The sequence below is a fragment of the Pieris brassicae genome, chromosome 2 (genome assembly GCF_905147105.1).
Source record: "Pieris brassicae chromosome 2, ilPieBrab1.1, whole genome shotgun sequence".
NCBI classification, from domain to species: domain Eukaryota; kingdom Metazoa; phylum Arthropoda; class Insecta; order Lepidoptera; family Pieridae; genus Pieris; species Pieris brassicae.
In genome coordinates this window covers 2,677,266-2,703,484 of record NC_059666.1, presented here as the reverse complement: position 1 = coordinate 2,703,484, position 26,219 = coordinate 2,677,266, and the positions used below count along the sequence as shown (strand labels likewise).

At 32.9% G+C, this 26,219-nt stretch overlaps 1 protein-coding gene across 1 annotated transcript in view; it reads right to left on the bottom strand.

Moving 5' to 3' along the window:
* Window positions 1–404: 404 nt before the first annotated feature.
* Window positions 405–26,219, bottom strand: part of LOC123718591 — a 56,678-nt gene continuing 30,863 nt past the window's right edge. Inside the window, exons 3-25 of the mRNA XM_045675240.1 lie at window positions 18,763–18,968; window positions 17,584–17,688; window positions 16,751–16,833; window positions 15,727–15,804; window positions 14,850–14,926; window positions 14,679–14,743; window positions 13,607–13,784; window positions 12,711–12,847; window positions 12,266–12,470; window positions 11,491–11,655; window positions 11,015–11,208; window positions 9,947–10,043; window positions 9,360–9,608; window positions 8,502–8,773; window positions 7,933–8,066; window positions 7,117–7,271; window positions 5,336–5,536; window positions 4,882–5,026; window positions 4,438–4,639; window positions 4,066–4,201; window positions 3,655–3,781; window positions 3,261–3,369; window positions 405–1,264 (exon numbers count right to left, since the gene is read on the bottom strand). Coding sequence (XP_045531196.1) covers window positions 766–1,264; window positions 3,261–3,369; window positions 3,655–3,781; window positions 4,066–4,201; window positions 4,438–4,639; window positions 4,882–5,026; window positions 5,336–5,536; window positions 7,117–7,271; window positions 7,933–8,066; window positions 8,502–8,773; window positions 9,360–9,608; window positions 9,947–10,043; window positions 11,015–11,208; window positions 11,491–11,655; window positions 12,266–12,470; window positions 12,711–12,847; window positions 13,607–13,784; window positions 14,679–14,743; window positions 14,850–14,926; window positions 15,727–15,804; window positions 16,751–16,833; window positions 17,584–17,688; window positions 18,763–18,968 — 3,819 coding nt within the window. The 3' untranslated portion in view covers window positions 405–765. The remainder of the gene's footprint in view (window positions 1,265–3,260; window positions 3,370–3,654; window positions 3,782–4,065; window positions 4,202–4,437; window positions 4,640–4,881; window positions 5,027–5,335; window positions 5,537–7,116; window positions 7,272–7,932; window positions 8,067–8,501; window positions 8,774–9,359; window positions 9,609–9,946; window positions 10,044–11,014; window positions 11,209–11,490; window positions 11,656–12,265; window positions 12,471–12,710; window positions 12,848–13,606; window positions 13,785–14,678; window positions 14,744–14,849; window positions 14,927–15,726; window positions 15,805–16,750; window positions 16,834–17,583; window positions 17,689–18,762; window positions 18,969–26,219) is intronic.

Here is a 26,219-nt window from a genome sequence, read left to right as displayed (position 1 = left end):
GTTGGGTTCAAACTCATTTATTTATTTTTATACGCTTGCGGCTTGAGGATGATATAATAAAAATATTATAATGAGAAATGTAACTTAACTCTGAAAGCCTCAAATATTTAGTATTAACGAAATATTAGTTTGCTCTGAAGTACTTCTTTGGGAGTGTTCAAATATTACGTCACGCAATTTTTGGAGATTCTTGGACCCCCCCCCCCCCTATGAAACGCCGCCGAAACGTTTTCTGTATCCAATAGCAAAACGTTTCGTGACCAACCCCAGTGACTCTTTATACCTAAAACTTACCATTATGTGGTGTAAAGTGGAAAATAATATTAACTATAAAACGTAATTCTATCCCCGCCCCGCATCGTAACATTTTACAAGGGGAAAAAATTCGTTATGTAATACTTCAACGCTCCCTTTCTTATGGAATAATAATGAACGTGAAGTAAATTAGTCCACAGCTACTCACAATCGTTCATCGTGTCAATAATTATAGATCTCAAAACATTCCAATACCGAATTTAAAGCTATGAAAGCTTTTAAATTTAATTTAGTTGTGTGGTGAATATTTACTAATTGGCTTAAGTTACTGCCAACTCTTAATGAACGACGCTGTTAAACAAAACAGTAGATGCTTCTTTGAATATTTATGGAGTTAAGAAAAGCACAAATTAAACATATTTGATTAATAAATATATTATATAGTGAGATTGTATTATTCTTTTTAAAATTCGATATACCCTATAATAATTAAGCTATTTACACTTTGATTCAAGTTGGTTCTGTCGAATCTTTTCTCTTCAGAGTCCTATTCAATAAAAAGTCAAGATCGTTCGTTATTTTATTTATCACTTCTTTAGTCTCACTAGAATCGTACGCTTTATTCCACTTTCGATTCACTTGTTCGATATTAGTCTTGAAATTTTCACTTTTCACTTCAATTGAAGGTAGGGATACTGAAGACGCTAAATCCTTTGACTTTTTGAGGCAACTTTTAAAGGGAATTTTGGATATATCGGGATTGGATTGTACGCAGATGTTGCAAGTTTCTTCTGGGGTGTCGAAACGTTTTGTGTATGGCTCGAAGTCGACTGAGCACGTTAAAATGGGGGTAGTTGCACCCATTTCCACGCACACTCGGGCTAAATGGGGGTCAGGGTGCGGTATTAAATCACACACTCGCGTGACACTGTTGTCGTATCGTACGCTATGGTCCCGGTATTCGACGCATCGTACGATATCGGCACGGATGTCAGGATTGGAGCGTCTTCTGTTAAAATTAAAAAAAACGTTGCTTCATTACAAATATCAGATATAATTCCTTAGTTTAAATTTAAATAATTTGTAGATTCTTTCTTATATTTAGAGTATTTACCTTAGACTACAGTAATAATTATTAAAAATGGATAAATAGAAACCTAAAATCAATTAAAGAATTTGGGTCCCTGTGGTAGTGTACCTTTGGCGGCACTCGTTGAGCGAGTAAAGCAGGAACTCTGGGGTCACCTACCAGTCGCCATCATAAATATTTAATTAGTTGCAGTTGAACCCCACGGCCCAAGACGCTACTCAAAATGGATCAAAATAAAAGTAGATAAACAATTATATTGTTAGAAAAATACCTATATTTTGAATAGAATTACTTTGTTTAATAGAAATATCTAATAGCAAGGTAGTAACAATAAACATTTTCCAATTTCCTTCAAAAAAGTTTATTGGAGAATGCAAAATATAATTAGTTTTCTACAAAACTCGTTTAGTCCCAGCTTTTTGCTTTTGAAGTTGATTTTATTTCCAACTTCATTCCTACAATTGAAAATAATTTTATATTAGTATAGCAATATTTATAAAATACCGAAAAAAGACGAGAAACATTAAACAATATCCACATACATGTCGACAATATTAACCTCCTTTCTTCAGAAATACGTGAACTACTCAAAAACCACGGACGAAATTTTGATGAAATTTAATCCTTAGATAAGTATATATATTTTAAGTAAATGTACCAAAAAAAATTGCGCAACCTTACATTTTCTCTATCTAACAATATTATATATCTTACAAATGTGAAAATTGCTTGTCATCCGATAAAAAAGTGTTTTCTTTCAAACTAAATAGTATATATATGTAGTCGGTTGTTTTCAGTTGCTTTGACGTCCGATACTGAAACTCAGCTGCAGGTATTAGACCGAACAACTCCTCTGAACACTCTTCATGGTAAATGCGGTAGAAGATGCAGATAGACCCGACGTCTCTCGCCAAGAGATCAAGCCGCACGGAAAGTGACTGGTTGTCGACGATTCAAATGGCTCTTCGCTGAATACGGTAGGTTTCGGTTGAAATCAATATCAAGAACCAGACGCAGACCGAGAACGAACTATGTACAGAATAATTGTGAATTCTTCAAAACCAAATCTTTACAATTACCCGTACATATTGACAATGTTGCATTACAACACAAACAATATTTCTAGCACATTCTCCAGTACACTTCTCGAACAAAAACGCTACTTAAAATCTATCCCTGTAAACGACTCTCATCTATAGACTATAGAAGACGGGTCAACAGCTTTAAGCTGTTAAGAGGCAGTATTGTTTAAGACCCGCAGGTCAATTGACTCCTAGTATATCTTAAACTTACATTAAGTAAAAACTTTCAGAGTAGTGAAAAAACATAGACACGAACGGTGCCATTTATTAGGCGTTCTTGAGTTATAATTTGTTTATTGTGTTAAATCACATATAACAATTTTATAACTTTGTTAGAAGTATGTTTTCTATAATCATTTAATCATGCTACATACATATAATTTGTATTTTACAATTTTCTTAACCCTACAAAGGTTTTTATTATTAAAAAAAATTAAAAAGAAAATGTAAACAAATACTTGGTCCCTGTTTTAACACTGGCATTGCGATACTAATATTTCTTTAATTATTAATTTAGTGTTAAGTTTCAAAAAAAAATTAAGTTATTCGAAATGTTTTTCTTATTTTTAGCTTTGAAGTGTTCAATTATCGTGTAATAGAATGAAAACAAAATGGTTTGTTTATTTAAGATAATTATCAGATTTATCTAACTTTATATCATTTATTATATTGTGGTACTTTCATAATTATCCTGTAGTAATTTCGTTTTATTTTGTAATAATAATTGCCAGTTCTGCCATAGAATGGGCCGAAGGACCCGCTTCACTACGCTCAATCTATGTAAATTTTAGAGATAGCTTAATTATTCTTTAGTTTATTGAACTGTATATTACCTGTATATACTTGGACTGTTAAGCACGTGAGGATATGTGGCAAGCGGTGAAGACGAACTTGCTTCAGCGCCTGCGCAGCTTTCCACTTCACCACTCTGCTTGATATACACTAATACAAAGACATTCCAATTGCAATTAAGGGATTCTGTCCCTTCAATTGTGGCAGACACATTTCTGATATTATTTTAAGCTTACATAATAATAATACAATTTAAGCTATCTTATACTTGGCTATCAAAATTAATTGAAGTATATACGAAAATCTAAGAGTCGGCAAATCAAGAGTCGTATAAATCACTTTCTATAATTTGTACAACAATAATTTTTCATACATTTTTTTTTATATCGAAAAACTAATTTGACAAGACATTATGTGCTTTGAATTAATACTTACAGCTAAGCGAAGTGTCAGGTGCACGTTGATGTTGGCAACTATTGCCACCGGGTAATGACGTCGCACGTCGCGCCATTCGTATGCACTCCTCATCGCATAACACATAGCAAAGGAATATTGCAAGGCCCTATATACAATGTAACGTTATTAAGAATAAGCCTTCTTAATTACAGCGTATTTATGTAATGCATTCACTTTTGTGAGACCAAGGCAATTAGCCTATTCAAAGTGTTTGTAATGTTTAGTACGAAGACGTAAAAGTATATTGTCTTCTAATTTGTTAATTGTGTGACAAAGGAAAAATAAATAGTCAAATTGGATATATTAAAAAAAAAAATGTGATTAGATGGGAAGATAATATAAAAACCCATTTTTTTAAATTAATCTTGGACCTTTAAGAGACAAACTTACATTTGCAAGAGCGGCTGATGCAAAAGTTGCGACGTGCGCCACATTACGATCTGTTGGCTGCGCATATGCGACTCCAGCCACTTGTACTGCGGATGTCGTTACTAACAATATCACAGTGTGACGAATCGCACGAGTCCTATGGAATATACTTTATATATAATAAATCAGTAGAAACCTATTAAACATAACAAATCACAACTTTTTCTTACAATTCTTGGTTCGATTACGTACGAAATTAATCTGAGTTTCAGATTGGTAGACAAAAAAACTTATCATGTACTTTGTAATAATATAAATACCTACGGTTACCCCCTTTGAATTTTAATTTGAATAAATGAAACAACAAACTGAAATTAACTACTAGACACATACCTGTCTTTAAAATATGAGCGTCGTTCAGCAGGCACTTTATGCCTTATGATCCTAAGTCGCAGTGTGGCACACAAGGTCAGAGCCAGGCATAATAACGTGAGAAGAGCACATCCAGCGGTACAGACAAGTTGGGCGGCGGATCCCAGCTGTAGTGGGGCGCCGCCCCATAGGCGAGCTGTCAGCCAAGATAGGATGCACACACCTATTCAGTTTGGTAAATTAGTTTTTATATATAAAATACGAGTAAAATTTTCTATAATTAATGGCATATGACAGCCGCTCTGATTTACGCTGAAAGCAATGGAAAGAGCAGGAAAAAACTATGTTCTAGCTGGCCAAGGTGATTTCTGACAAAACTAAATAAAAATACGCATAAAATCATGATTTTAGTACTTTAAAGTATAGTCATTCAGTTTTATTGTCGTTTATCTAATTATTATTTACCTGCTAATAGACCAACAGAGGGCGCACGCTGCGCTCTGGACCCCAACTCCGCTTGCAAGAGAAGCGGCTGAGCGCATAACGCGCCGCAACCAGCGCACCAACAAGCTGCACATACCCACCCTAACGCCCCGGGACATGCTTCCTCCTGTCATAAACCAGGTAGCATTTATAAGCCAATTCAATAGACTATGCATAGATATTTAAAATTTATTCTAAACATAACAAGAAAATGAAATAAACTTCAATTGACAGATAAGAATATTGGTTCATGACACTGCGAAGTCATAGCCGATGTCTCTTTGATACACTTAAAGCTTTAATTCAAACATAACTGCAACATATACAGACCCATCTGTGTAGCCTTAGAACATAAGCCTTAGAACCCCTTCTCATATTGAATAAAAAAATACATTTATGTGACTATATTATCATTGTATTGTGAGATGTATTTTACCTGCCCATCTTCACACTCCAACAACGTAAACAGAGCAGCTGAATGCGTACCAGCTGTTGCTGCCTTTAGTAATGTAGGCAAATGAGCTTTACGTGCCGGCACAAGCGCTATCAATTGCAAAGCCGCTGCAGTAAGACAGAGAGCTCCTCCCAAACCCACGGTAATCTTCACCACTCCGCGTAGGTCCTTTTCTGTATCTGTCTGAATTGATTTGAGATGTTTAAACCATATTCTTTCCCATCCTATGTAGCTGACGGCGTATCCGACTGTCATACATGACGCTACACGAAGTTAAAGTTGTATAAAATTGAATTTATAGCAACTGTCTGTCCTTTTAAATTTTTTTCATTAACCAATACTCAATACCTAAAGTAACTTGTTCATTCCACTGTTTTAAAAATATTATTTGTTATGAAATAAACTATCCAGTTTGTTATTGAAGAGCTAGGAACATACACACGTATTTTTACTTAAATCGGTTCGTAAAAACATATATTGAATATACAATTATTTTATTATTATTGTTATGCAGGCGTCTGTTGAAATTAAATTGAAGAAATGTTGTATGGAAATTTTTCCTATACCCAATCTATATCGCTTTGTATTATTAATAAATGTTACCTATCTTACCAACATCATATACCAGTTTTCTATCCCCCGATACAAGGTTATATTATTTACAAATTTATACGATATTATATAAATATAAAAAAACAATATACAACATAAATATTTAGTAGGTTAATGCAAAAAGACCTTAGCGTAACCCCTACGTGGGTAACACTGGAAATGTTTAGAACTGGCCAGTTAGAAACATTGCCAATGAAAACTTTTTTGAATTTCAATTTTAGAACTCTTAACCTAATGTAGTATATTGCATTCATTTGTGATTTGCTTTTGTGAATTGGCGGCAAATCTAAAACTATTGTTACACGTGAAAATGAACCTAACGCGAGAAAATTTTCGGTCAATGATTTAGTATGACTTTCGTTGTAGGCTTACTTACACCACTTACTGCGACTTTCATTTATTCCCAAGAGCTAAAGATAAAATTACAGGTAAAAAAAATTAAAGGTATTCGCTTTACGAGTCCTAAAGATGCGGTGAAAGCGTATGAAAATGCCATACAAGAGACCCTTAAGGAAGAATGGGCTCACTGCCTTTTTCAGTGGTTCCATCGGATCTGACGATGTGTAGAGAGGAACGGAGATTACTTTGGAAAACAATAAAAGTATTGAAACCTTTTTACATTAAGCCGTTTTTCATTTTCTAAACATTTTCACTGTTACCTAGGTATTACCCCATTATGAAACAAACTTTCGCAAACCTTAATCTGATCTAGAGTTTAATTTGAACTCTTTAGAAAGTAGGAATTGAATCAGCAAATCGGTGATCCAATATTAAGTTATCCAAAGTTTAGAAAATCTAGGAAAGTTCATAAGTAGTAAGTAAAAAGAAATTTCGCTGAGTTTTTCCGATATTTAAACTCACTATTACCAAATCTTTAATTAAAATACCTGTTTTGCTTTGTTTTGTTTAATCAATATAAAAGTTTTTAAGTATTTTTTTCTTATATATCTTGATAATAATCGCTAAAATTAAAGTAAGGATTTTTGTTTATCACTATGAATAATTACTTATAGCCCTAGAACACCCCTGCTTATTTCAAAAATGCCAAAGAAATATGTAACCTACATATAGATTTAATAAAATGTATTCTTCCCGACTCACATATCTCACACTTTTCAAACCCATGAAAAACCAAGGAAAGAATTACTTACCAGCGTTGATCTTGCAACAGTGAACAATGCATACGTTCCAAGACCGCGACACCGACACGATACGTGCGTGGGCTCCGGTATCCGCACTTCACACGCATTGCGAATCCATGAGCTTGCTTCATTGCGCGTGCGTAACGCACATGATAGCTTTGACGCTATAAAACAAAGTAGATCCAAGAAAATTTTTATGAGGCAACTAAAATACTTGTAGTAAATCACCGTTAATACGCTTTATTTTTTACAACAGTTTCTGTCATTATTAAATCCCTAAAGAAGAAATAACAACGCTTCTCAGATAGCTAGTTTATATGTGTCATTTTTTAAGGCCCAGCCAAGAATTTCGAATCCGTTACCCAATCATGGGATGAATAATCATACCCTATGGGTCACGGTGCTCCCATGCACATGATCATTAAAAACCATATTACCTCACTTCACAAGTATTTTATTAAATATATTTCATAGAAAATTATTTGTCAATGTACACGATACACGTGGTTATTGCGCTAATTAATTGTGATTATTCAATAAACCATTTTTAAATCTCAAAGGAAACCTCAATATTTTGTAGTTTATAAATTGATACAATCGTGCTTTAATGAACATTTTTAAACATAAACTAATTAAAAATGAATTTCCATTTAACTAATTATTGAATTAATTCAGAATTTCGTGCTCTTCTACAAGTGATAAATCATTCTACGCGATTGTTCTTACTCTAGTACATTTTAAAATTAATTTAAAGAAGAAATTATTGTTATAAAATCTCACTACGAAATATGGAAATGCCTAATAATAAAAATATTTCATATTTACCTATAGAACTATAATTCTTCCGGTGTACAAATAAGAGTGTTACAGTATGCTGCATTGTAGGATCGATATTATCTCCATTGGCCGAGAGCTGCGTCTGCGCAGATGACATTCGGTATTCCACTTCCCGACCAGCCCTGATTACAAACGCTTTCAATGAAAACCAGTGGTAACTGTAACTCTGATATAAACAATATAACGTTAAGTTTTATCTTGATTTTTAGAAAAAATACAGTTAAAAGTTATTACGCATTTCAAAGTGTTTCTAAAATGCCACATTTATCAATTTCGGTAATTCGGACTTTTAAAAAATCAAATATAAATACCCCATGCGCCAGTTTACATTAGTTTATTAAAAATGAATTAAGACTTGTACCTGAATAATATTTTTAAAAGCCGGCAACGCATTTCTTTCCCATGCCTTATAACAATGTGAGTGTCCATGGGCGGCGGTATCACTTAACGGTGAGGATCCTGCTCTTTTTCTTGTTATATAAAATAATTAATTCATTGTTTACAAATTTAATTTTAACTATTTATCCAAAATATATTATTTTTATTATTATACTCACTTGTATTCTACAGATCTTCGAAGCGACGGTAAGCGTGATGCAAGATCCTTATACAAAACAGCCACTACTGATACATTCTCTGCTCGGTCCAATAATTCAACTCCTACAGATAACAGAGACCACTCTTGAGGCCCAAACTGTCTTGGAAAATCAAAATGCGCGGCATCATCAAGGACTGGATGGGTTTTCACGAAAAACTCTTGGTAGTTTTTCTCAAAATTTGTCCTCAGTGATGCTGTATCTGCTATTGCATTCTGCAGTTTATAGATTTTCTAAAAATATTTAGTCACTTTAGGTAAAAAGAAGAGATTATTCCAAACATTATATCTTATTTAATTAATTATCAAATTTATAACAAAATCTAAGCTAAGCTAAATAAAAGTACCAAGTAATATTCCTATGAAAACTTTTCTTCTGATATCACATTGAGGATACAGCATAATTTTAAAATGACACGTGTGTCCTTAGTGTCCTGTAAATAAGTTAACAATCTTATTACTAACATGTTATGTGCTACTTGATTCCCGGGGATACTCTAACTACGAGAAAAGGCAGAGAAGAAAGAAATCAGTGACGCTACAACCATTTTAGCCCTGGGGATATCTGTATGTGTTTTATGATCATTTGTCAATCTAATAGGAAAATCAGCCTCCTGTGCCTGACTCATCAACTTTTTTGGTCTGAGCCAGTTTCCTCACGATGTTTTCTATCACCGTTCGCGCGAATATTAAACGCACATAGAATGGAAAGTCCATTGGTGCACAGCCGGGGATCGAAACTACGATCTTAGGGATGATAGTCACACGCTATAGCCACTAGACCAATACTGCTGAGATTAATACTTATTTAAAATATTACCTCTTCATCCAAAAAAGCATCGGGGTGCCTCAACAACGTGTCATAAATCTGTAACAATGGCTCAGTACTGCTAATTCTCTCAGCGCCTTTAGAGGCTGGTGAACGTAGAAAGTTCAGCATTTGTATAGAATGATCAAGGGGGAGACTGGCTGACCCTGGTAAGGCTGGCAGAGATGCGAGTACAGCCCCATACTGCCTCGCTATATTTTGAATCAATTCCCATGAATAACCATAGGAAATTCTGATAAACTGTAAAATAATTCATAACTGTAAATAATGTTATGTTAAACAAGTTAAATTTTAAGTAGACATTTTTATATCCTTTGATATGTTTATCGATTGTCATTTACATGTCTTTTAAGATATTAATATCTCTTTAAATAGTGATCGGAAACATCACAAAAAACATTAAAAAGGATTTAGGTTTTATACGTCTCTGTCAAGTAAGAAGATTAAGAGCTTAACTTTAAAAAATCACAAAAAGATTTGTGTTGCTTCGGCTGCTTCAGCTAATCTGCTCATTTACAGAAAAGCAGTGAAAGCAATACATGTACGAAATGTAAAGTATTTTACTTCATGTGCCATACCTCTTCATAAATGCTTCGCAACGACTCTGCAATGCAGCCCGAAAAATTTGGTAAATTCCATTTCACGCTGTGTTGTGTTGTTTTCGGCTCGCAAAACCTTCGAAGGTAAATTAATGTCCTATACGTATACATGAATGTTCCACATACTTTTATATAAAGGTCGTGGTTCTTCTACTATTATAAAAAAAAAACCTATAGCCTTCTTTTAGGACTTTTAAATTCGAATAATTTTTTAGTTACTCGTCGATTTATTGGAAGCTTTTGATGTGTTCTACAAATGTATATGTATCACTTTTCTGTATTGTCAATAGTTTCCAAATCTTTATCGTTACATTGTTAGAGTTTTCATATGGATCGCTAATACAAATAAATTAAAAAACAACAATCAAAACTTTCCTCTTTATAATATTATTGTAGATGGTGAATTTAACTACACTGAGTTGCTTTGCGTCTGTCTTAGACCACAACTTGAAGTGTTTAACTAACGACTTCTCGTAAAACATAAATTAGTTAACTAACTAGTGTTGAAAAAAACTCATTAAAATGCATTGCATTAATTAAAAATTGTGATTTAGTTTTTATAAATGCGGGGATTAGTACAAACGATAATGTGCGCGAAATTGCAATAAACATATTTTGTTTTTGATATGTAAGCAGCCATGGTTACCGTATACCATACATAGTAGAAAACTATTGTTTTTGGTACAACCATAATTTAATTTAAGTTAGATATCTCTACCCCCTTTCTAAACGCGGTGAGGCCTAGACAATAAGCTAGTACCATTACTTTGTAAAATCTATATCGATTTCAAGTGACTGACTCAATAATTGGTTAGACCTGACACTCTAACAAAGCACCGATTACAGGAACTATAACGTTATCTAGTGACCAAACGCAATGTCAATTTAATCGCTGCCTTTGATGCGAACACTTGGAATAAAAAAGAATTAATATTTAAATTATTACGGAGTAATCCTGGCGGCTTAGAGTCTGGACACAATAAATAAATATTACGCGTTTAATTAAAATATATTTTCCAAAATCCCTGATACTATAAATCGGCATACCTACTAGTTTCCCCAATGTATCCAGGCGGACAGTTCGCTATAGCATTGGCTCCAGGAGCTGTTCTAGCCCAACGGAGACCATGAGATGTGTCAGTATCACACGCATCGTCCATCGCCCCTAACGTCCATACGTTTATAGACTTCGAATTGGTACCAGCAACTGAAGACACTTGGCAACGAAATTCACCAGATTTCTGAAATTTTTACTGACATGCTATCTCTCCCATTTTTTAAAACATTCCAGTATTACGATTGAGAGCTTAAAACCTATTAATAGGCTTCATAATTGTTGCGTGATTTCCATTTATAGGGCTTTTATTAAATAAATATTAATTAAAAGTCTGAAGGATTAATCCGAGTTTCGACCATCCGATGCATATATCAGTGAGTGACTTTAAGTCTCAAAGAGTGAAATAATGTAATTAATTTGAAATCCATTAAGGCTTTAAATATACACGATTACATAAGTAAAATACCTGTATATTAAACAGTCTAAGCAAGCTCCCTGCTGGGTAAAGATCTTCCCAGAGTTCCCTTCCTGGTACAAGAGGGAGCAAACCACGTTCTCTTGCCCAACTGAACCCTAGGGCACCGTGCACCCGTCCCGCTCCAGCAAGGCATGTAATACTCACATTGTCTCCCTACGTCCAAAAAGATTCGAATTCACAATAGCAATCTAATTATGTTTCTCTTTATGTTTTTATACGAAAGTAAAGGTACGACAGTGTTAATAATTTCTGTAAATCTGTCAAAGTAATTATTTAGTTTTGTGCAAATTAATAATATAATATCTCTACGACCCTAAATGGGTCTCGGCTTCAGACTTCAAACGTTTCTCGATAAATTTTTATTTTATAGACAAATAGGTGATCAGCATTCTGTGTCTGACACATGGCATCGACATTTGTGATTGAGGAAATAACGGAAACTAAAAAAGTTGCAGATATGTTAAGTAACATACTCTTACTTCATAATATTTCGTGAATTTTTTTAACGTACGAAATGAAGAACGTAATTTGCATACGTAAGTATGTTAGGGATCACGTTTATCGTGATCTTCTTCATCGTAGTCTTTATTACTGGTGCCTGTCTAGAAAAGCCCTAACCAAAAGGTTGACTCCACACCAGTGTATCCTCAGTTTGTCTGAGTGCATTAGGGTTGTTGAGATCCATAATTGTCATAATTGTGTCAGACCAACGGGTAAGCGATTTTATGATATATTATCGAAATTTATGTCATATTGTACATACCTTATTAACAGTCAACGTCGATGGCATTAGCCTTATATCAGGCGGATTAAGTATAGTTATCCGTAAGGCACTACATCGTCGTCTTCCCGCATCATCAGCTGCGCATGACCATTTCCCACTATCTAATTTATTTGCTTCTGAAACACCTAGTACAGACATACGCCGCCCTAACGCGTCTTCTGCTACTGTACGAGTCCAGATTTCTCTAAAATAGAGGACATTTCTACCATGAGTTTGACATGTATGAACCGCTAACATCGGCGCGTTATATTTGTATGAATAATATGTTTTATGACATTTTATTTTTCATTAAGTTTTTTTTACTGAATAACGGAAGCATTCATGCACGCTGCTTCAGTCCATAAAGATGGAAGACCATAGCATCTAGAAATGCCGGTTTTTGAGTGGGCACTTTATTGAGAAGGGTAGATCACAAACTACAAACCTATTAGTTCCATTAAAATTAATCTTCACGCCATCCTTAAACCATGTAAACGATATATCTGGCGATCCATACGCAACACAACTGAGTATAAACTCTGAACCCTCCCACACTTCAGGACGTTGGTTTACTATTAATTTCTGCAAAACGCCAATAACATTACTCGTAATAACACACGTGACTATCCAAAGGCGGATAACTAAGTGAGTAAACTTTGACCACCCTCATAAAAAATACGTAAGTCTCTTTTGTACTTCAAAGTAAAATCTAAGTAAATATGTCTTAGTCTTTACTAACCTTAATAAATTACGCAATAATAAAATAGTAAAAATATTACACAATTCCTTTTTTAAATTTGTAGTTCGGCTACAGAGCCGTACATTTTACGTATATGCGAAATGTATAAAGTGTTGGCTACTTCTGGCACGCTTGCAGTGTCAGTACTTCTCTTTATCCATATTTGTCACGCCCGTGATTTACTGACCGCAATAAAATGTAATTAAATTAAGGTGATGTGAAGTTTTTCATTCTACTTGGGAATCATTAATTGCCACGAGATTCAAAATCAATAAGAGTAATTTTGTATATGAAATTTTTAAGCATCGTAACCCATGAAGCATGTAGCAATTACAGTTTCGTTTCGAATTAAACCAACGACAAGGTCTTTGGTACCTTAAGTAACAAAACTGTGCATTTTGTTCACTCAGGCTTTCTTAGATTTATTTTAATTACGTATTTAACTATTTTCCTTTGATTGACGCGGGTTTATTAATGGGAGTTACAGTACACATCCCGAACAATTATAACAAATAAAATTTTATAATTTATTTTAAATTAATACATTCTGAAAAACTTTCAAATACGCCGTTTTTAATTATAAAAATAGTGAGTTTACTTACGTGTAGCGTAAGAGCAGGCTGTACGTGTAAATATGATGTATCAGGGACTAGACGAAGTGCTCTAGCATCTGACGGCGCACGCGCCACCGCAAGACGGGCCAATGCTGATCGCACAGCTCCAGATTCTCTCCTTGCACTCCAAACTCTCACCCAGGCGGTGCGAGACTTACCCGTAGAACTGTTACATTCTTTTTTAGTTTATTAATCGAAATTATTAGGTTATATAAATGTATACATTGTTATTATCGACGCGACGTTCGCACAAACATTTTATATCAATTCACACCTTGAAAAAAATCGTATGAATATTTTGTACGAATTCATTAAAACAAGCAATACAAATATGTATACATATACACAAATAGTATACTAGTCCTTGCAAAATATATCAATTAAAATAAAAAGAAACGCTCGTTAGTAAAACGGCTTAAAACTTAAAACTACGTGTCTACCTTTAAAATTGTTATAGATTACTTATTACGTAGTAATTAAGTTAATTTATTCATAAACATCTCATTCGTTAAATTAGTTAAACTAAAACCCACTGGTTAACTAAGGGGTAGTTAAACCGTGACTGAATTATTAAGCATGGACTAAGGGTCGCTTTTGATAAATTGAATTATTATAGTTGTGTTAATTATACACACGTATAAAGATACTAATATGAGCGAAAAAGTATTTTTTTTTAAATACGTATATAACCATAATAAGAAACCGACATTTATATAATTTATTCAACATTAAATACCGAGAAATGTTAATTGTATAGAATTTTCACAATTCTAATCTAGATAATAGATAAACGTTATGAAATAAAGTTAATTATTTACAGTAATGGAAAATCATTCGAAAGACTTGATAAGATTTTGATTGAAGTTCTTGGTTATGCTTTAATATCTGTAGTGTGTACTTATCGAATTCAATAAACAACAAATATTGATAGTCCATTGTAATCTAATGTGACATATTTGTATATCGTCAGAACTTACATAGACGCCCTAGCGGATAGGCCACTTGTTATTCCCAAAAATAGTCGCTTTGATATAAAGATATAGTAAATTGTTAATTTTACCTTATATTTAGAACTTCCACTTCGTCGTGTAAAGTGATATTCGATGCTTGTAAGTACCCCGTAATCTAAAATAATTTTTATTTTTATTTTAACTTTTAATATAACAGACTTATAAATGTAACCTAATAAAGTAAATATTAATATAAAAAGTAATGTGTAACAAAATAATACCTGTTTGACTAATTCTTGGGATATGTCCTTTATTCCTTGTTCAACAATTTGTACTCTGGTTTCAAAGCGGGCTGATGCTAAAAAATTACATACAAATTAAATACTTTAATATTCTACACATTCTGGTAAACATTGAAAAATAATTGTATACACACACACACCTACAAATGAATAGATAACATAAACATAACACAACAAGAATTGAATGTAACCGTTTCAATTCGTTAAATCGCAAAAATCTATTTTCCGTACACTGTGATCTAGTTGACGTTGAGGGCTTGACGTAAGGTAAAGAAAACTAAGACTTAAATAAGTTTTTCGTAAACACCATTTTGATTCTTACCTCGATGAAGTGCATCAAAATATTAGTTAATGTAACTTTAGCAACTTTTAAATAGATAAGGTCAGTCACTTAGATGCATGAATAATTTTTTTTTATCAGAACATAGAAATTTAAAAAGCTAAACTTCTTAGTCTCACAGTCTAGTTATTCTGAATTGATTTAAAGTTTAAAAAAACCACACACTAATATACATATTATGATTTATGATCTTCGATTAGTAACCAATCATTACATAGATACGAGTATGGAAATAATAGACTTAAATATAACAAGAATATTAACGTTTTACATAATAAAAATCCACAGAATCATCACACAAACACCGTGCAAAATACAGATTCTAAATGAAATTCAGTTTGACATTTTAATATTCCATTTTCAAATCAATTCCGAATATAAAGACCACAAATGTTATACCAAAATGTTATAATTTCGATATTATTTATAATTACTAATTATATTTTGTAACGTATATAATTCGATTAATACAACAAAATAGTTGACATGTATAATATGTTAAATTATATGACTTACAAAGATCAGTATCCCTTGGACTGCAATCACATGTTTTCCCCTCCTTGCAATTCTCCGAACATTCTTCAACGCTACATTCTGAAAGATTCAATTCAATCTTAAATAGATTCAGATATTTGAAGATATCCTTTATGCTAATTTTAAACGTATATAAGATTGGATACAAAACCTTTCAAACTAATATTTCAGTTATTAGGAGCCTGACACTCCCAGTAACACTTTTATTTTTATTTCAGACATACAAAAATTATTCCTTTACATATTTACTGTATATGGTTGTAACATTAAGAAAAAAATCTTAAAGGTCTGTATTCCACGTCAAACAGTTTACACCTTATTTTAAGTTGTGCATAAAAATATACCCATAATTAATTACGTGCTGTTAGTTATTTTTAACTGCTGTAATCTGTATATTCCCAAAAAGGCAACGTCAAAGTTATACAGGCTCTCACTCGTATAATCAATGAAAGCCTCATAATACAGAACGTACTGAAAGGACGGGTTTGAAATTGTCAAACAGAATAAATCCTTCGTCTATGACGACTTTATTCACAAACCCAGATTTCGAAACGAAATCACCCACTGGTTCAACCAAAGAACTTAAGACTTTCAATTAAAATATATTCACTCCGTGATCTGGGAGGTGAGAACGTAAAACGAAAATAAAAGACAAAGCCGTTTGATCGTAATTGGAAAAATGGTTGTTATATCAAGACGTGTCAAGTTGCGTGTTACGAAATACTTTTGATCTTAATCAAGCGAAACATACTGTCGCATCATCTTTCGTTTTCTTTTCGTGCTAGTTAATTTAGGATATTAACTGATTTAGTTTTTATTGCGTACAATAAGCGTTCGTGCCGCGCGCAATAAATTATTGGTTTCCTACACACTAACTAGGTGACCGCAACATATGCCGTTGCCTAGACTATAAATAATATCTTACACACTGTTTATATTTTGATTTTTTTTAACCTGTGTGGTTTTGTTATTTAATAAATAAATTTAAAAATTATATATAAAATACCTGGTGACGATATTTCTGACTCGCAAAGGTCTCCCGTGTAACCCGATGCACAAATGCAACTTACTGCCGCAGGACCCACTTGCCTAGAAAAACATGTATCCTCTGTAGTTTCACTTTAAAAAAACTCTCTATACGGAGGTACATTGGCATAAAGGCTTGCTACTACATTATTACATACATGAATTTATTCATGTATCGCTTTCAACTTTTATTTGTCTAGGTTTGTATTTTATTCAAAAAGATCATAAAAATTACGAAAAAACAGACGCAGATACTTGTAAGACTCTGGTACAAGAGTTCCGATGAAAGGTAAACTATATAGAAAAAATATATGATTTTGATTTCATTACTTTAAAAGGTTGGTGACCTTGCACTACTGTAGGAGTTTTTTTTAATTATGTTTACTACCATAGCAAAATATGACTGAATTGTTACTAACTCTAACTAAAAATACATATGGATATAACCATTCACAAGTCTAGCAGATAAACATAAAATCACTAGTGTACAAATACAATCCTATTTTTGTAAATATCACTAACATAATGCCAATTTCTGAGCAGTCCATAAGTACTGTAAGTAAGTACCATACAATTTATATAGATTACACGAAAGCTAAAGCAAAGTTTCGTATGCGATATATCATAGACAAATTTCTTGTACGAGAGCACACACATATAAACAAAATCATACTAATGAATGATTAAAGATTTTTTTTATTTTCATAGCCAATCGTTTTGAGTACTTTACGGTCTCAATGTGTCGAGTCTTGTAAACTTTTATATGAATGAAAAATGTTTATTCCTTATTATTAAATGATAGTAGGACCTTACCTACACGTGCCACCATTCTTGCACATATTCGGTGTTTTAGGGCAAAGAGGGCCAATCCCGCAGTCTAAACCAGAATAGCCTTCGAAACAGGAGCAAAAGAATTCCCTGCGAAAATATTAAATAAATTGTATAATATAGTTGCATTTCCCTTGTTCCAATCATTCGCCTACTCATATTTTATATTTTTGTCGTTATTATCGTTAGTAATGTTAAGGCGGGTTTTCTACAAAAAACCCTACGAACTATATATTATAATGGTCAGTAAACACCAAACTCAGTTAAGGTCTCGAGTAAACCGATAATTTAACTGTTAGACGTTCCCCAATTCCCATGTAATACAATATTATTTTTAGAAACAACATTTAGAGTTTGTTCAATCTAAAATGCTAAGGTTTCGTTGTAACAAAAACCTCGAAATTAAAAATATCGACTGACACATAACATAGACAAACAAACTAGCGTCTTTCCCACAGACTAACAAACAAAACTAAATATCTGTAAAAACAAAATTGATAATTAATAATTTAATTTAAGAAATATAACTATTTATTGACATATACAAATATATATATCAAACGAAAGCTATTTATTTCTTAATTGACTATTTAAAAATTAATATTATTATAATAAATGTATTTAGTGTAAATAGGTTAAAAATAACTAAATGCACATTATAATAGAGACACTGAAGAGCAAAAGCGTTTTGCTATTTTTTCCCAGTTTAAAAATAATTACGGTCGATACAGTACGATTACGACCGCACATTACGACAGCATATACAATTATTTATCACTTCTTTAATTTAATACCTTCTTTTCGGGGAAATATTATGTCGTTGGTGAAACAGATATATATTATGACTATTCTATATTTGTTTTTAATCTGTCGAATTAACTTCAGAATTACAATCTAAACTAAAACTATCTTTGGGTTTATTGCTATCTGTTTCAGGAAATGAAAATTAGACAAGTAATAGAGAATTCCGTAGAATAAAGCCAACCTCGTATTTTTTTATTATAAAATGTTTTTCAAAAATTCGAAATAATATTACAGTTATAAAATATCACGCAAGGATGTCAAAATTGAGAAAATATTAAAACAGTCGTAATAGTGCTTTACGACTTTGTTCCCCGGGCAAGCGACATAAATCACACAATAATATGTACTTTATAAACTTACGAATAATCATTTGTAGCGTAGCAATGTCCGAGAAGTCGACATTCGATAGCACTGCAAGACGCCTGTGGCTGGGGGGACGGAAGGGCAGGAGGCCTCACGGCGAAGGTTACGTTTAGACCAAACACCTGAAGCAGCCCCAGCGCCCTCAACTGCGTACCCTCTAGTCGGTCAAGAGATAGCTCCACCACTAGAACTGGACTTTGGACCTTAGGATAAATAAAATAACTATGACTATAATCTGGCTATAAATACTGTTAAAATTGAAAATTAACAAAATATTACATTTAAATTTAGAATCTGTCATATTTATACCATTGTTCATTGTGTTTTCTTATTTTGGCGCCAAAACATTGTACAATATTTTGCGATATTTAAATGAAGTGTGGTGACAAAGAGAACTGAATCGCTGTGATTGCATATACAAAGTAGGTATGGAGCCAAATGCAATTTTTAAAACTCTGCATGTGCTTGGCATTAGTAAAATGTTTGTATACTGGGCTATTAATAGGTACAATGAAATCTCCGCTGTTTGTGACGGAAAATATCTGGCCGTCCACGTAGTGTTCGTACGAAAACGTTGGTCAAAGCAGTTTGGGAAAGAATTCGAAGAAATCCTCTCCGAAAGCAAAACATTTTATCTCGGGAGATAAATATAACACCTAGAACCATATCGCGTATTTTAAAAGATGACTTAGGGCTTGTAACCTATAAGAGTCGTACTAGTCATTTCTAAAGAATAGGGTGGTAAAACCGAAACAACTACTGAAGCGGTACGCAAAGGGAGTTCACAGAAAAATGTTGTTTACGGATGAGTTTTTTTTTACAACTGAGCAACATTCTAACAAACAAAATGATCGTATTTATGCTCAAAGTTCTAAGGAAGCTTTCCAATTAGTCGACAGAGGGCAACGTGGTCAACGACTTCAGTGATGGTTTGACTGAGCCATACTTTTACGAAAAAGGTATCACATCGGCACAATTGTATCAATACAAATTCTTGAGAAGGTTGTGAAGCGCCTTAATAACACCATGTTGAATAACGAAGAATGGTCCTTCCAGCAAGACTCGGCGCCGGGTCATAAAGCTCAGTCTACGCAGTCTTGTTTGGAAACTAACTTTTCGGAACTCGTCAGAGCTGTAGACTGGCCGTCGTCTAGTCCCGGTCTTAATCCGCTGGATTATGATTTATGGTCAGTTTTAAAAAGTACGGCTCGCTCTAAACACCATGATAATTTGGAGTTGGTAAAGAATTTTCCCAAGGAAAGAGTGCGTGCTTCTGTTTATATTGACTTAAACATTTAAAGGACTGTATTGCAGCCAATGGAAACCACTTCGAATAAGCTTTTTATATTTTAAATTGCTTTTTATGTATTAAACTAACGGAAAACTTTTTTTGTTACTTTGTTTCAGTAGTTATGGCTAGACTAGGTATAGAAACACTAGTAGGGCTACACCCCTTGTTTGTTTTTTCAGAATTCTGAATCTATTTTGTGATCATTTGTTTCTTTTTCTAACAGGCAAGATGATAAGCAGCAGTCACGCATTTTTACTTCCTACATAGGAACAAGAATATTCCATGTCTCGCTTACATATACGCATTTTACTATTCCTTGTCTTAAATTGTTTAACCCGCTCAAGTTTTTCTTCGCATTCTGCCTTAACGTATGCCAAAGATATTGATATGGTAAAGGTATGCCAAAGGTATGATAAGGATATTGCTAGGACGCAATTATCATCTTTCGTGGATACATGGATACATGTCTTTGACGTTACTATGGAATCTCATGGTACCCGTCATATAAGATATAGATTACAATGAATTACAAATTTATAGTGTATATATATATATATATATGTCTTTTGAAATATTGGTATAATTATTTATTTATTTAAAAGTCGTTTCATTACAAATAATAACACTGACAAGCGATCTCTTCCAGGCAACCAAAGGAAGGGAAAAAACTTAAAAAAATACTTAGGGTTCATAATCAAATCAACAAAAATAAAATTACAAATATGACTTAAGAATTATAAATTTACCAATCTTAACCTAAAATTAAATAAAATAAAAAAATAGGCTAAAAATGAAAAACGAATCTTTCGCCATTAGTACCCAACCAAAATTATTTTTCTAAATACTTTTTTGGTAAACAAGGGTCTATGACATGCCAGTTTCTTCGCGATGTTTTCCACCTCCGTACGAGAGAGTATTATATGCGCACATAGACAGAAAGTCCCAATAAAAAAGGAATAAAAGACCCTATAATTAATACTTATAATTTCAGCAGTGTTTTTGTCTTTAAAAGTTAGTTTACCATTTTATATAACAAAGAATATATATTTTATATCGGTTAGTGAAAAAAAAAGTAATGGCACTACAACCTTTTTAGGTCTGGGCCTCAGACTTCTGTATCTGTTTCGTGATCATTTATTAACCGAATTGATCGACGTGATCAGTCTTCTGTGCCTGACGCACGCCGTCGATGTTTTGGGTTTTCTCACGACGCTTTATTTCACCGTTCGAGCGAATGTTAAATGAGGACATAGAAAAAATCCTTGGTGTGAGGATCGAACCTACGACCTCAGGGATGAGAGTCGCACGCCGAAGCCACTAGGCCAACACTGCTCTATATTGGTTAAAGACTTCACAAAAAACTACTTCAAAACATTTAATTTACACTTAAAAAGGCTTCGACACGTTTTTTTATTCGTATTTTACGATTAACAACTTATAACATCAATTGGAACTGGCCGACCTCATTGAATCAACAAAAACCAAGTTTTCACGGATTTACGTGCCCAGAAATGCTAAATATAATTATTAATATACATTAATTACATTAACATGATACATTAGGTACAAACGTACCTCAGACGCCGGGCGTTACTATCACGTATCAAACCTCACGTTTGCAGTCTACCCTGTAATTGATATTGTATTCAAATCAAACCGGATATCAAGTGTTTTAATGATACACTTGAATACATAATACAAACAAAAATGCACTATGTTTAAATCTATTAATCTGATTATTAATAAATGAACGTTATTAATAATATTATAACGTTATACGAGTTTACATTATCAAAGTCGAATATAGCGGTACAGAAAAACTACTTGTGTTGTGTTGAGTTGAGATAATTTACGGAGACGAGAGTAATTTTCATGTATAATTGTAATTGTGTGTAATTTATATATTATCCAGTAATATTAGGCACACTCAGAAAGAAATAAAGAAAGAAAAATCTTTATTAAACATATATATATAATATAAAAAAGGAAATGGTTAAAAGAGCTAGTTTTATCCATTTGATATATTACTGATTTTAGGCACTTCACGTAATAATTTCTGTATAACACTTACAATTTTATAATTAAACGACTGTTACACAAGAAGAATACTTTCCATTTTGTCAAAGGACAGGTTGTAAAGATGTTGCTTAAGATTGTTAGTGAACGTATAAAGTTTCGAATCGATAGTGAAATTTTGTTTATAAGAATTAATCATGAAAGGGCCTTTGAAACGAAGAAGGCGATGGACCAGGAAAGTTTTTTTTTAGGATATCTTATATGTAGGTTTGCGATATGTATGATGTGGTGTGGTCAGTGTTTGTTTTCAACAAAGTCGGTATATTGCCATTAAGCATAGTCGTCTAAGCATTAGTTTCGTTTCATTGAACAATTTTGAAGTTGGGTAGCGAAAAGATTTCATATATGATATTTTTAGAATGGCGCGTTTTGAAATCAAATGTATCTAAATTGTTTAATCCCCTTTTAATTTTATTTTCTTATACTTACTTTTTAAGTAATAAACCCAATTCACAGGATATCCCAGTAATAAGTTGGATACAAAATCTAACAAAACACACATTTAAGCAAACTAACATTTTATTATATTAAACAACAAATTAGTAAATTTTCTGTCGTTTGTAGGTTAGCATCTATTTTCTAGAGCATGTTCAAAGTAATGCCGCGATATATCTGGAGCCAAGTTTAATTAACATTGCCAGTTCATGTGTTTTATTGCTTTCCCTAAACTAGAGCAGTGACGGCGTCTATTACTCAAATAGACGAAGTTTCTGATCCCGTTTTATGGTAAGATCCGTATTATGCCTAAAGTTTGTCGTTTTTCATGTTCACAAAACTTGGATTTATACGGTGAATAGTGAATGTGTAAGCCTTATTTGTAAGATTCACGTTGAATAAGCTTTCTCGTTCAAATGAAGTCAGGTTTACGTAGATGGTACAAATAATGTTGTACCTGTAACTTTGAGATCTTACTTCAACAGATCTAACTGTAAATACCTTCTACATAAATTTAAAAAAATGTATTTCAAAAATAAGCGTCATTTGCTGAATTAGTTATAAAATACATCGGAGATATATTATAGGTATAAAATAGATAAAATATTAGAAAGAACTGCATATTTAGAATTATAAATATGGAATATATACATTTCCCGCTAACTACCAATTGCAGTACTTAAATTAACCTAATTCAATACTACTGACAACTCAACTACCTACTACATTATTGATCTACATTCATAACCCTATTATCAATCGCCTTCTGGTTCAGAGATTTATTTCATCACAATCAACATCTTTATACTAAACTTATAGCATTAAAAAGATACTAAGGTGTAATATTTAAGTGCAGAGAGTACCGCTGTGGCTCTCTTCTCTAAATTAAAGCAAGAAATTTAAAAATTACTCCGAAACGCTTAATTTTCATCAAAGAAAATGTAGTTTTTGTGCCTTTGTGAAATTAGTAAAAGCACTGGTATAAAAATAACCAGTTTTATAGAGCAAATTAATTTACAAGAGAAATAACAGTTTACACAACGTTAAACTAATGCAAAATGCATTTATTCAGTTGGCAGGGCTAATTATAACAAACACCTAATTAATAAGGTCGCGTTGTCATTAATTAGTTGAACTTCAACGTTAATATTAAATTAATTAATTCATTTCAAAACTTTTATCATTCCAGGTTTCCTTCATTCATTCGCTTATTAGCAATAAAACCGCGTAATTTGATTTCTTTAAATTGGATTTCTTTTTATTATACGATCTGTAATAAAGTTTTGCTTTGGTGTCTCTTTAAAACAATATACATATAAAACATATACTCATAAATAAGCCGCAAATACATAGACATAGGTCAGAAAAAGTACCACCTTCAGGCAGGGCTAAGAATACATAATGAGAAAATGGCGTGATACAATTTCTACTCATTAGATGGATACTCTATGTATAATAAAATTGTGCCCGACCAATAGAACATGAATTAAAAGTGAAAATGATATTGAACCTTAATATGGGAGATCTGTATCTAATAAAAAGTAAATAACATAGTAAGCAAAGCCAATCTAGGTTTTATTGTTGTCAATCTAGGCTTTAGAGACTCTTAGGTCGTGGGGTTCTAGTGCAGAGGTGCTCATTAAAGATAGTACCGGTGACCTCAGAGCTGGTGCTTTCCTCGCTTAACAAATAAGTATCGCAATACAGCGAGGAAATGCTGCCAGCATTAAAGGTGCACTGTACAGGGCACAGGTTTGTTTTGGTTAAGAAAATTATAAATACTGTATTAATAAAATGTTATCAACGATTTTATAATGTTTTCCGTTAACATAAATGGTTGTTAGATAGTTAAGAGGAGTCTGTGTTATAAAAATTTATTAAAAACATATGAAAGAGACAAAGAAAACACTAAATTAAATATGACTCGTATAGAACTCAACGTTTCGTTTTACAATTCTGTCAGAATCGGACCTCTTCTTTAAAATAAATTTTAATATAGAATTTAATTTAAAATCACGTTTTACTAGATTGTCTAAATTGTGTGTTTTGACATTGTGTGAAAACTGCGTAGTTAATACAGACGTAATATAATTCTTACATACGATATTATTTATAATATGTCATACGTCATATGATTTATTTGTAAATAAAAACACTAGACCACGATTGATTTTTGTTTATTTTGATCCTACAGAAACTGTGTCTTACCTAAATTGACAGAAATATGAAGATTATTTTAACATACTCTTTGTACTTTTTACTTAAAATATCTTTCCAAAATATCCACGCAAGCTGTGAACAGAAACTATTTAAAGTATAAGTTGAAGTTAATACTAGCATCGGTTAAACTTAGTAATAACTTATTTTAAACAAATATATTAAATGTGCTTATAGCGACATCTACAATCACTGCAATGACGTCGTACCCTGAACTCCACTTACTCCATTTAAAAACAAATGATTTTCGCCGCATTCGTAGTGGTAGATGGGTTAAGAAAACCCAGTCTTAATGACCCAGTGGGAAAAAGAAATAGAGGACGTTCACCAGAAACGTGGGAAGATGGAATAAAGGGAAAGCGGAGCAGAATTGGAAAATTGTTGTGTTGTAGATACAACTGGCGGAATTTGAAGAAGGCCTTTACTCTGTCGGAGAGCAAGTGCTAGTGTAAAAAATAATTACATGGACTTACTGTAGTTTAGTGTAGTGTAGTACTCAAATAAAGGTAGAAAATAAATACAATTTATATATATTTAATGTATTTTAGTTCTTGTAACACTGAGACATCAAAAAGAGCAGATGAGAGAAGATCAACGATCAAAGTAGAGGACATTATAAAGAAAATAAGGCAATTGAAATGGCGCTGGACCGGGCACATGACGAGAGATACTAGGTTGAAGTGGACAAAAAAAATAGAGAATGGCAAACAAGCAAAGATAAAGAAGAAGACAGAGCAAGAGATGGGCAGACGATATAAAGAGAATAGGAGGCACAACTTGGACAAGAAGAGCTAACATGAGAAAATAATGGAAGCAGCTGGAGGAGGCCTATGTGTGCCACAGGACACGCTGATTATCTAAAACGGATCATATGATGTATTAGAATTAAGTTTTATTTTGTAACTTAAATAAGTGTTAATATATTATAATGGGTGTCAGCAATAAAAGCTGTATAAATAATAATAATAATGTAGGTTGGGAATTAATAATTGTATTGGCAAATCCCACGCTTGGTTGATTTTTCTCGTGTTATGTCGCGGGAAAAAGTCTGCGTTCCAACTTGGTCAAGAAGAGCTAACATCAGAAAATAATGGAAGCAGCTGGAGGAGGCCTATGTGTGCCACAGGACACGCTGATTATCTAAAACGGATCATATGATGTATTAGAATTAAGTTTTATTTTGTAACTTAAATAAGTGTTAATATATTATAATGGGTGTCAGCAATAAAAGCTGTATAAAAAATAATAATAATAAGTTTGGGAATTAATAATTGTATTTGATTTTTGTTGATTTTTCTATCTGCGTTCCTCGGGCGTTAATTGGTTAAGGGCGGAACAATCAAGCGCAGGCCTATGTTCCGTCAGTAGGTCCAGAGGTTTGGGTGGTTATTCCATGTTGGGGACGAGATTATCACAATTTTTTTAAAAGTATAAA